General features: G+C 43.3%; 1 protein-coding gene across 2 annotated transcripts in view; it reads left to right on the forward strand.

Moving 5' to 3' along the window:
• LOC147027241 (ectonucleotide pyrophosphatase/phosphodiesterase family member 7-like) overlaps positions 1–12285 on the forward strand; it is a 62135-nt gene extending 49850 nt beyond the window's left edge. For both annotated transcript variants that reach the window (XM_085883505.1, XM_085883504.1), the window contains 2 exons: positions 1362–1586; positions 11194–12285. In XM_085883505.1, coding sequence (XP_085739631.1) covers positions 1362–1580 — 219 coding nt within the window. In that variant the 3' untranslated portion in view covers positions 1581–1586; positions 11194–12285. The remainder of the gene's footprint in view (positions 1–1361; positions 1587–11193) is intronic.
• Positions 12286–12853: the final 568 nt, after the last annotated feature.

Here is a 12853-nt window from a genome sequence, read left to right on the forward strand (position 1 = left end):
TTTTTCACGTTTTTTCGCAAACGTATTTGCAGTTTTTTCACGTAATCGCGGTTTATAAAGTGTGACTTGCTTCAACATTCACGGCCCTGTGTTTCTCATATTCATTATTGTTTTTTCACGGTCTTTCACAAGCGTATTTGCATTTATTTCACATATTCGCGGTTTCTAAAGTGCGACTTGCTTCAACATTCACGGCCCTGTGTTTCACACATTCATTTTTTTTTCACGTATTTCGCAAACGTATTTGCAGTTTTTTCACGTAATCGCGGTTTATAAAGTGTGACTTGCTTCGACATTCACGGCCCTGTGTTACGCATTTTCATTGTTTTTTTTCACGTTTTTTCGCAAACGTATTTGCAGTTTTTTCACGTTATCGCAGTTTATGAAGTGTGACCTGCTTTGACATTCACGGCCCTGTGTTTAACATATTCATTGTTGTTTTTTTCACGTTTTTTCACAAGTGTATTTGCAGTCTTTTCACGTTGTCGCAGTTTATGAAGTGTGACCTGCTTCGACATTCACGGCCCTGTGTTTAACATATTCATTGTTGTTTTTTTCACGTTTTTTCACAAGTGTATTTGCAGTTTTTTCACGTTATCGCAGTTTATGAAGTGTGACCTGCTTCGACATTCACGGCCCTGTGTTTCACACATTCATTGTTTTTTTTTTCACGTTTTTTCACAAGCGTATTTGCGGTTTATAAAGTCTGACCTGATTCGACATTTGCGGCCCTGTGTTTTACATATTCATTGTTTTTTTCATGTTTTTTCACAAACGTATTTGCATTTTTTACATGTAATCGTGGTTTATAAAGTGTGACCTGCTTCGACATTTGTGGCCCTGTGTTTCACACATTCATTGTTTTTTTTTTCACGTTTTTTCACAAGCGTATTTGCGGTTTATAAAGTCTGACCTGATTCGACATTCTCGGCCCTCTGTTTCACATATATTTTTTTTTTTCACGGTTTTTCGCAAGTGTATTTGCATTTTTTTTTCTTTTTTGCATTTTCATGCCTTATCGTGTTATCAAGGGTGTTTTCACATTTGTTTTTTTATCTCGCATTTTTGCTGCTTTTTTATGAACATATTCATGGTTATGCACGGTTTTTCACGGGATTTTTTTGTTCCCTCATGATTCACAAACCGCTGGGAACATATCACCTTTTTTCCATTGAAACAATGTTCTGACATTCACGGTATTTTTCAGGAACATATCCTGTGTGAATAACAGGGTCCGACAGTAGAGAGAGAGAGAGAGAGACAGACAGACAGACAGACAGTATAACTACAGAAAAGGTTACCCCAACTTTGATATTTTGGTTTCTCACATGTGTATTTTCTTTTATTTCTGCCATCTACAGAAGATCATTATGCAGTGGATGAATGGCCAACATGGATATGATAGCGAAGAACCAGACATGAGAATGTTTTTTCGTGCTTGGGGACCTAATTTCAAACAAAGTTATGTGGCTGAGCCATTTGAAGTGGTTCATGTTTATGCACTCATGTGCACCCTTCTGGGATTTGAACCAGGGCCATGTGATTCAAATGCAACTGTTACCGCTGACATGCTGAACTGAGCAATGGTAAGTCAACCATCAAGAGTTTTTCATTTCCTTCAAGTTTTCATGTATTGTAACGATTTCTGTCTCCCTTTCGGGCAACATGAGATACCTGGAGATGAAGTCCATGGACGCTGAGTGACACATTCTGCACGTACAGTGCTCCTGTGGTGTGGTGTGGTCATGTTTAATTAATTTGGCCATGTGGTGGTTTCAGCAGACAGATACATTTTTACATGGGTCTTTGATTATGCTGGAAGATGATCCCATAGCTCAAATGCACAGTAACTCGCTTTAGTAATAAGAGGTTGTTTTTTATGGGGTTTTTTTTATAGTCAATCCTCATGGAAGAGCAAGAACACAGAATCGATCAGGAAGCAACCGAACAAAAGGAACAACAGAAAGAGAGGAGGGAAATGCCAACAGCAGGGCTGATACTCTCAGGAAAGAAAAAAAAAGGAAATTCGGAAGAGGTGTCAGTGGTGGCTTAATGGGGGTAAAATATAGATCACAGTTTGGGATTGGAAAGGATCTGAGACATGGTGGTGAACAGCTGGCTTGAATATCTGGAGGGAAAGATGACGTTGAAGAGAATGTTTAAGTTATTTCCACTCGTGGGAAAATTCACTGCCAGTCATGTCGATGACGAGCTCTGTTCATGATAATGCTCCTCTCACTCTATTTTAGCAGTAGCTGGGGTGGCAGGATGGCTTTGAGTTACATAATCTCACCTATAAGCTGTAACTATCTCCACTATCCAACCAACCCCACATTATTGAAATCACTTCTCACACAATCTTCCCATCTCAATCACGGTCTAACTTATTTCCGACTACCACACTCCCTCAACCTATCCATATTCTTTGTCGTTCTCTCTTCCTCCATCCACACCAAGTGTTTAGCCCACTTCAGCTGTTAAAAAAAAAAAAAAATCAATGTCCTTGTCAAGCTCATCTGCACACCAATCTCCTTCCTCAGTTCATCCATCCTCCTTATACCCTCCCTATTCACTCCTACAATCCTTCTGACCCAGTTGTTCTCACAGAACTGCCACCTCTGTTGTTGTCTTTTTGTCAATGCCACCGTTTCGAGACCCCAAAGGTAGGCAGGCATCACAGAAGAATCAAGTCTTTCCCATACAATTATCTTGACGTCTTCCTGTCTGCGAATTTTATTCCAACATTTGAAACAAATTCAAATGTGTGCGAAAAGTTGATGTCTCCTCCTCCACTCAAACATTCTGCGACCCTGTTGTCCTTCACTTTTGGAGTCATCTATTTATTTTTTACGCCAACATGGGAGAATTTTTCTTTCCCCTCTCTCCTTTCTCTGCTCCTTCCCTTCCATTCTATCCCCATACTCCTATATCCTCCCAGTCTTCCTTCCCTTCTCTTCCAAACTCAACTCACTCACTTTCCTTCTCTGACCATCCTCCATTCTCTTATTTCCCTTAATTTACTCCATTACCTACACGTACACAATAAAGAGATACCTCCATTCCTATCCTCTTCCCTTCTGTTCCTTTACTCATTGTTGGCATTTCAAATATATTCCCTCCCTTCCCCTCCATACCCTGTGCAAGTTTAATAAATGGATGCCTTATAAAGGGGTCACATGATCACATCTATTTACACAAGGAGGTACTGCATGATTTGCTTGAACAACAGTACACATGCAGTACATGGAAAGGTGACTTTAGAATACTCTTTTTAATAACCGGTGTGACCCCTGTGAACCTCGACGAAAGCATCAGCAGATCTTTCTGGGCCCTTTACCTTCGTAGATTACGCATTTTGTCGGACCTTATGATCCACTGGGCCTTACAATCCATGACAGAGATTTTACGGCAGACAATGAGTTTTTCAGGAAAGAATTGCATTTTTTTACGACAAAGTTTCTCACTCTGCACATGCGTAAATGGTGTTCAACAGGCTGTGGTGTATTGTGGTTGCATAGTTTTTAGATCCGATAAATTTAGGGGAATTGCAGAAGTTTTATGTGGAAGGATGTCAGGAAAGGGTGCATTGTTGAGGGATATAAACTAGGTATGGTGGACAGAAGATGTAGCGAATGAAGTTGGTGAAAAGAAGGTCTGCAAGAGGATAGAGGAGATTAAGGATAGGGGGAGGCAGCCAGATGTGGGTTTGCTGAACCTGTATGGGCAGAAGAAGAAAGCAGCAAGGAGGGATGTACATAAGGTGAGGAGTGATATGGAAGAGGGAGTGTACAACAAGTTGGAAGAGTATGAAGGGTGGAAGATTGCATATAAATTGCCTCAGCACAGGGATGAGTATGGTAAGGACATGGAATGAGGAGGTGTGATGATTAGGGATGGTGGTGGGAGGCTAGTGACAGAGAGGGGGGCAGTATTCTGTTCTGTTCTTGCGTATGGCAGCTTAGCTGCCGAGTAGCTTTCATTTTGTAGAGCGTGGCTGTGCTGCTGATGCTGTGCGCCTCCACCAGTACACTGGTACTCATTTCGCCAACCTCGGAAGGATGACATGTTAAGTCGACCCCACCTGATGTTAATTCAGCAGCCAACGGGGCCTGGATCCCAAACTTAGGACCTTAGGACCCCAAGACCAACGATGGGGCCACACTAACAACCAAGCCAACACCAGGCTTGGGGCAGTATTGAAGGTGTGGGAAGGATGTTTCAAAGAGCTGTTGAACTGGGAAGGAAGCAACAGTGAGCTGGAGGTGCCATGTTATGTGGAGTTGGTGAATATCACAGGAAGAAGTGTGGACAGCATTGAAGAGGATAAAGAAGGGAAGAGCGCCAGGCATTGATGAGGTCTGCACAGGGATGATAATTACAGCAGAAGTCAGTCAGTTGCACGAAGAGGCTGTTGAATACATAGAAAATCGAGCTATCGACTTCGACTCACCACTAACAGCTGATGACTGTGTCCAGTGGTGACCCATAAGCTGTTAAGCTTGAGTGCGGGTGACTACAGTCACAAGATCAATAAGAAGCAATAAATGGTGTATCACCAGTGAGACAATTTGCTGATGTGTCCACAAAATATTATGATCGACTCGATCACTCGGGTGTCACAAATGGCCAGTGCCTGTGGGAATAAGCTGATCCCCAAATGGAAGTACGATGATTAAAGTCCCTCAGTTGAAAGGAGTCAAAACCCACCGAAGATAGCGAGCCATGACGTGGCACGTGGGACAATACTCTGGGAGTCAAGACAGGAAATGCGTCGCTGAATATAGGGCTGCGAATGCAGTTTAACTGCAGTGAACTCCCATGAACTTTTGTTTAACTTTAGTGAAACTCAAGTCCGTGATTCATTTCCATGACAACATAAATCTGCTAGGCAGGAAAAGCCTCGTCACACTTCCATTAAAGCCGTCTTCAATGCCCATCCCTGAAGGGGGAGGTCCAGGAGTCCAATAGTGTCGGGCAAAATGATTGGTTAAAAGCCACATTTTAAAAACCAGGACTCCACCAGTGCCATTGGTTGGACAAGTGAATGGAACAAAGTTCATGATGTAAAAGTACTAACAAATTAGCACCGATGAAAAGTACATGACAAATATATGGATGAGAGAGGGTTCAGTTCCGGAGGATCGAAGGACAGTGTTAATTGTGCCGATGTGGAAGGGGAAGTACAGGGGCATGCTGAAGAGGATTCTGGATGGGAGGATGAGGAAGATTGTGGAGATGGAGATCGGAGAAGAGCAGCAAGGGTTTAGAAAGGCATGGGGATGGCGGATGGGATGTTCACGCTAAGACAGGTGGTGGAGAAGAGGTTGGAGGTGCAAGGTGAGATGGCGTTGAGATTTATGGACCTGGAGAAGGCCTACGACATTGTCCCAGGAGTGATGGTGATGAGGACACTGATATGGATGAGAGTGCCAGAAGCAGAAGTTAGGTTGGTGGAAGGGATGTACAAGGGAATGAAGGAAAGAGTTTTGGTTGATCCTCGGATGTCTGAGGAGTTCAGCATAAACATTGGTTTGAGGCAGGGAAGCTCTCTCAGCCTACTCATGTTTATCATGGTGATGGAGGGGTAGGATGGGGAGTATGTTGTAAGTGGATGATTTGGGGGTTGGGGTGAGAGGAGTTGAGGGAGCAAAGTAGGAGGAAAAGATGCAGGAAGCACTGGGGGAGTGGAAGGAGGCACTTGGGAAACATGGCTAAGGAGGAGTATGGAGTAAGCTGAGGTGATGTGGGTCAGGTAGGTCGGGTCAGGTATGGGAGCATGTGCCAGAACAGCACGTCGCTGCGTCCACTTTCCGCCGGTACTCCAGGGGCCTCCGTCTGGCCATCCCCCAGGCAGATGCCAGGCCCATCCCCATCTCCTTGAGATGATGGTCAACCTGTTGCAACCATGAGGCACGTGGTCGACCCACTGGCCTCCTCCACTCATGAGACTCCCTCGCTGAGAGAATCTGGTGAGCAGGATCAGAGTCAGGAAAACGAGCCACATGTCCATACAGCCGCAACTGACGCTCACGGACTATGCAGGTAACAAATCTCATCCGAGTCTCTCTCAGCAACCGCTCGTTGGACACAAAATCTGACCAGCGATAGCCAAGGATTCTCCGAAGAGACCTGGTACCAAAGGAATTAAGTCTCCGTCTCAGATCCTTGGTCAGAGTCCAAGTCTCGCAACCATAGAGCAAGACTGGAAGTACCAAGGACCTGAAGACTCGGACTTTCGTCCTCCCGCACAGGTACCGGCAGCGCCACACCCCATGATCCAGTGAATCCATGACTCCCCAGGCCCGACCCAGACGTCTATTGACCTCTGACTCGCAGCCAGCAGAGACATGAATATCACTGCCAAGGTAAGTGAATCTCTCCACGACCTCAACATCCTCACCACAAACAGACACAGACAGGACAGCAGCATCCAAGATGTCACCGAAAGCCTGGATCTTAGTTTTGACCCAAGAAACCCGTAATCCCAATGGCTCCGACTCATGAGGAGGAGTCGGTCAGGTAGCAGAGAAAATAAATGAATTTCATGTTCGAAGGGAAGATCAGGCACGGAAATAGGTTTGATTATCTGGGAGGAACATTGACTGGGGATTGTAAGTGCGAAGCAGAGTTGCGGAGGAGGATTCAGGTGGGTGAAAATCTGTGGAGAAGGGTGGAGGGAGTAATGGCAGATAGGAAGATATAAAGGAAATTGAAAGGAAAGGTTCTGATGTGTGTAATGCCAGCCTACCATTAGTCTGGAAATGGTGCCATTGACGGAGAGACAACAACAGAAGCTGCAGGTTTGTGAGAACAACTGCGTCAGGAGGATTGCGGGAGCGACGGGGATGGATAGAAAAGATGAAGTTAGGTAGTTGATTGTTATGCAGATGAGTTTTATGGGGGAGTTTGGTGAAATGTCGGCTGAGATGGGCCGGACATTTGGTGTGGATGGGGGAAGAGAGAATGGCAACGAAAGCGGACAGGTTGAGGGAGCAAGGTAGGAACAAAAGAGATAGACCGTTTTTGAGATAGGAGGATTGTGTGACGAAGGATATCCATTAGGTAGGGATGGTTGGAGAGTGGCGAGAGTTGGCTGAGGACAGAGGTGGGTGGAGGAGTATAATTGGGAAGGCAGGGCAGAAGCTTTGCTGCCATTGGACGTCACCCCTTATAAAGTGAAGAGGAGGAGGAGAAGAAGAATAAAAAAGAGACGATGCACTTCTTTCCATTGGAATCATTGTAATTGCTCCAACTAGTATTGTGCTCGGCCGGATGAAATTGATCAACAATTCAGTGGATGAGAAATTTGATGTTGCGATCTCTCGATTTGCTACTTGGGTGCTGTATTCAGGCGTCTTCTTCATTCTTGTTGGTTATGAAAACGTTTGAGAATAAAAACTGTGGCTTTTAAAGACCTACGACTTCATTCTGTAGTAGCTATTCAGCTTCTAATTTTGTACACATTTCGGTTTTTTTTTTTGATTGAGTGACCATTTTTTCCAATGCCATCCCAACATATGGAGTACTGCCACACTCCATGATGATGTGTATGAATGTTAGTTGTAGGTGAAGTCCAAAAAGGTTTCTTATTTATGCAAGATCGAAGCTCTTGGAAGTATATAACTCAAAACAACAAATATATTTGAGTATTGCACTCATAGGATATAGTTTTAAAATGGGCACAATGGGCCAAATTAACTGTTGCTGCTGACACATTATGTCAAACTCATTTTGAAGTACCATGTTGCAAAGTTCTCATATGTTGCCTTGCTGGAGGCCATGGAATCGGTGTCTCTGGGTCAGTGTCATCTCTCAACAGGAGGCCAAGCAACTTTCTCACGACAGGCAGGCTGGTTATCTTTCTGCCTTATCTTCATCCTTTCGATATTGCTCCACCTGACCTTTCTCTCCTCCTTCCATCCCCAGTTTCTCCTGGTTGCACAAGTTCTTGAAAAACATTCACTATACCTTGTAATTCTCCACAAGTCAAAGCTCTCTGCTCATCTCACTACATTTTATTCTCCTCTTCTCTCTCGGCCGTGGAACTGTCCACTTCAGTCGGTTGTCTCAGGCTTTTCTCTCCACTCCTCCAAGTTGCTCCATGATAATAATTCTGAGTTATTTGTCTGTTGCTGACACCTTTTCCTTCTTTTCACTAATCATTATCATCATTTAGTATGTAGCCTGTGGTTGCTGGTTGCATCATTGATGAGAGTGCAGCTGTGCCACTGATGCAGTGCCCCTGTTTCCAGTAAGTTGGTCCTCATTTTACCGACCTTGGAAGGATGATAGGCTGAGTCAACCTACCTGGTGTTATTTAACATTGCGACAGGGGCTCAAACTCAGGACCCTAAGATCTTAAGCCTAAGATCCAGCTACCTTAACCGTTCAGCTAACACCAGGGTTATTTATTTATTCATTTATTTTTATATCAATGATTCCCCTTTATTAATATATGAACACATAGTGGGGCAACTTAGCATAAAAATTGTGCATTTTGTGAGGAAAGCACCAAATTTGGTACACTAGTAGCATATCATATTATGAACAGATTTGGATATTGGGCCATCTCAAAATTTTTGATGGCAGTGGAAAATGGCTGCCACAGCCATCAGCGGCTGAATTTGAGATGGCCCAATATCCAAATCTGTTCATAATATGATAGGCTACTAGTGTACCAAATTTGGTGCTTTCCTCACAAAATTGCACAATTGTTATGCTATATTTAGCTAAGTTGCCCCACTAAGATAGGAAAGCGGCACTCACTCATAACTTTCCTTCTATGATGTCTGTTCTTCTATTTCGCTTACACTTTTACTGAGTGTGTTTCACTTTGAGTGGTCGTTTGTGCTTTGACACATCTAATTTTTCATGTTTGAAGTTAGTGTAAAAATATCCATGGCTGGTACGACACTACATCCGCTTACTGAGCCTGTCGTGAGCAAGCTTAGCCATTCTTTTACAACTAATCAAGAACATATTGTTATTGAAATGACTTCGAGCCATTAAAGATGCTTAATATAATGAACACAGTAGTTATCCTAATCCATATACTACAAGAAGTGTGTGTGTGTGTGTGTGTGTGTGTGTGTGTGTGTGTGTGTGTGTGTGTGTGTGTGTGTGTGTGTGTGTGTGTGTGTGTGTGTGTGTGTGTGTGTGTGTGTGTGTGCACATCTGAAAATCATATAAAAAGGCAGGGCTGGGCCTATCACCAGATTTTGCATACATGTTGGTCGTACCCAGGGTCGGGTTACCACCCCCACTCCCAGAGACGGTGGGGGAGAGACGATTTACGATTTTCACCTGTACATGTGCCACAGTGCAAGTGGTTTCCTGACCTCTGCTGCACAAGTGGGGATGGGATCATTAGCTACGACACACAAAAAAAAATATATATATATATATATATATATATATATATATATATATATATATATATATATATATATATATATTCACCCCACCTCCCCACACAAAATATATTCCCCACTAGCCGCTCACCCCCCCCCCCACACACACACACACACACACACACACACACACACTCCCCACACCCCCTCCCCTCACCAGGCTGCTCCCAAAGGTAGCGGGTATTTCGAGTTTCCTTAAAGTGGATGTTTATCATAATGTAAAGTAATGAAATGTGATATTAGATATTAATCGCTTTAATGTATCATTAGATTCCGTCCAGCCCTCCTCGTGTGTGTATAAAATTGTCATCTCTTTGACTTTTATTTTATGCTTTTCCCGTTGGAATCTGTCTTAAATGTTTCATATCAGTGCTGACCAGACTGCGAGTGCAATTATAGGTGGGAAAAAGAAAGTTGTTTCGAAAGCTTACCGAGTTTGCCGGGGCATTGACAGCTGAAGGGTCGCAAATGGGCTCGCCACACCCACGGAGTAGACTGTGGGCCAATGGTGAGTGAGAGAGAGGGATGTGGCATGTCATTGATGATGCCCGGGCATGAGGAGATAAAGGGCGGAGCAAGGGTGGAAGGGTGAAGAGAAGCCAGAATGCTCTTGAGGAGAGCTGCGTGCTTCACTTGCTACTGCCCACCTGTTCCAGAGCCATGCCCTCTCCTCTCCTCCAGCCAGACGACGGATGTGACAGGTTGTTTCCCTGTCATAGTGGCAAGGACCTTGCTCATCCAGGGCAACACATGGTAGTTCTATGTTGTGATTCCCACTGTCTCTCCTGTGGAGTGAATGATTGGGCCCAACGGCATAAATAACAAGACGGGCACCCGTTAGAGCGCATACCTCCGCCACGTAATGCCTGATCCAAGAGAACATATCTGGCCCAATACATTTTTGAAATATCATGCTATACAGTACTAGATCGTTTTTGGCCCTATCCTCTCAATGGTGAAGAATCACTTGATAAATGACATAATTCTCGTATCCGAATCCAGATTCGTATCTTCATCAAAAATCGAATCAATTCGTCCTTTCCACACACCCAACATGTCCACCAAGTTTCATCCAAATCCATCCACAACTTTTTGAGATATCATGCTGTACATCAGTTGAGCTCCATCTCTCAATGGTGAAGAATCACTTCAAAAATTATCAGATCCGGATCCGGATCCGAATCTTCACCATGATTGAAACAATTCATCGTGGTCAAACACCCAACGTGTCCACCAAGTTCATGCGAATCCATCCACATCTTTTTGAGATATCGTGATATATATCGTTTTGGCCCGATCTCTCAATGGTGAAGCAAACTGTTCACAACCTGGTGGAGGTATGAGCTCCATCAGGTGCCAATGTCGATACTTTATTAAACCAGACTCGTTCTCGGGTAAATTCTAGTTGTGGTGGCTGCTTCATTTGGTGGTTTTATAAGACCCATTAAGGGGATCATTGGTTGCGGTCCACACTGCATCTCATAAGATCACATCACATGACTCAGGTTGCTCAGCCTGAGATTAGATCAGCCAGGTGACACCTATCGGCACAGCACCGGCCCACTTTAAGAATTCCAATCCGCACAGTAACACGATGATCAGACGAAGATCCGGTAGGGAGGTCTTTAAGCGGCCAACTGTTGCGGTCACTTTTACGCAACCCCCCCCCCCCCCCCCGTATTCGAACCGGGAACCAGGAACGACCGTAGGCTGTAACAATAGCTTGAGTAATGAAAAAAAAATACACTTTCATTTTGTGTTTTTGTCGTTTTACCCTCTGCAGAATGAATATGAACGACAAAAATATTCAACGGTGGAGTTGAAGCTGCTGCAGAGACCTTCAAGTTTATTGGAAAACCGATCTTTAATTGGCTATCAAGATTGTCATCATGTAGAAAAACTATAGGAGAAAAAAGAAATTAAGTAATGCCAACATGCTTTTGTCAATAGTTACGTTGATGTTTAATAATGTAAATCCATTTGCTGAAGTGGTTTTTGGTGCTCATGGGCTTTTTTGATGGGGATGTGAAAAATATTTGGAAAAGGATAATCGGAAATTTGGAAATGGGAAAAAGTCAGAACAGCTGAAGAAAATTTCTGTTCCAACTATTTTCTGCTTTGCTCAGGTCAGGAAACGGGTGCTTTAAATTTTAGCGAAAAAGCCAAGCGAGGAAGGAGGAACATTGATGTTCCCTTGACTGTATGTATACATGTGTGATTCCACCTTGAGAGATCCGTATCTGTTCATGACACAACTGATGCATTAAATATTGGGGGATTCAACCAGGATCGTATGTTTCTGGCACTAACAGGAAGATTTCGAACATAATGACCTCAGGCTTTTATATATGGAGCTTGGTATCCCATATAAACAACAAATACCAAAATAAACTCCTAGGTTGTTTTCAATCAAATACAGTACAACAATTGGATGTTGGCAACCCATATGCGTCGAAGGTTATTGTTGCCTTCCTTGTACCATCTCCCCTGAAGGAGAAATACTTGTAATCATTGTACACCAGCTTGATCCTCCATCACATGGATCCTGCAAGTGAATGTTTTTCGAGTAATCCTCCATGTTTGAAGCACCTCCACAAATTTAACATTCGGCGACAATGGAAATACTCATCTTAAACCAATGATCGTTGCACCAGGTGCTGATTACTGGTCTGCTTCCTTGATTTGAGACTTCTCCGACAAAAAAAAAACGATAAATTAAATGTATTGCTCTTCATTGACTGCATCATTATTGTGAAGCTTCAATTTGGAACATTCATTTCCTTAAATATGGTGTTATGGATTTATGAGATGGAGAATAAATTGCATGCAGTTCTTGATTGTGGAATGAAAAATAAATTGAAGTATCAAAAAATTCCATTTGAAAAGTGTCATACAAGTTTCACTTTGTGATTTGTTTGGTGGATACAGAAAGGTGAATGGGTATTCAAACATTAGTAGAGTCAGCATTTGGCAGACATCTATACTATTATAGATTAACAGGAAATAAAGATTATATGCCCAGATGAGGAATTTAATGCAGGTCCTCTGGAAACCCATACCAGTACTCTGCCATCTGAGCTATCTGGGTGACCCACAGGCTGAACACACAATTCTCCCACATATAGATGCCACTCTCTTTCCCCTGCTCCTTCCAGAGCACTCACTGCCAACTATAGGAGCAGCAAGGGCAGTAGTGGGGCAACTTTGCATAACAATTGTGCATTTTGTGAGGAAAGCACCAATTTGGCGCACTAGTAGCCTAACATATTATGAACAGATTTGGATATTGGGCCATCTCAAATTCAGCCACTGATGGCTGTGGCAGCCATTTTCCACTGCCATCAACAATTTGAGATGCCCAATATCCAAATATGTTCATAATATGTTCGGCTACTAGTGTGCCAAATTTGGTGCTTTCCTCACAAAATGCACAATTGTTATGC

The sequence above is a fragment of the Eptatretus burgeri genome, chromosome 5 (assembly GCF_056783735.1).
Source record: "Eptatretus burgeri isolate ZD-2024b chromosome 5, Ebu_testis_v1, whole genome shotgun sequence".
NCBI classification, from domain to species: domain Eukaryota; kingdom Metazoa; phylum Chordata; class Myxini; order Myxiniformes; family Myxinidae; genus Eptatretus; species Eptatretus burgeri.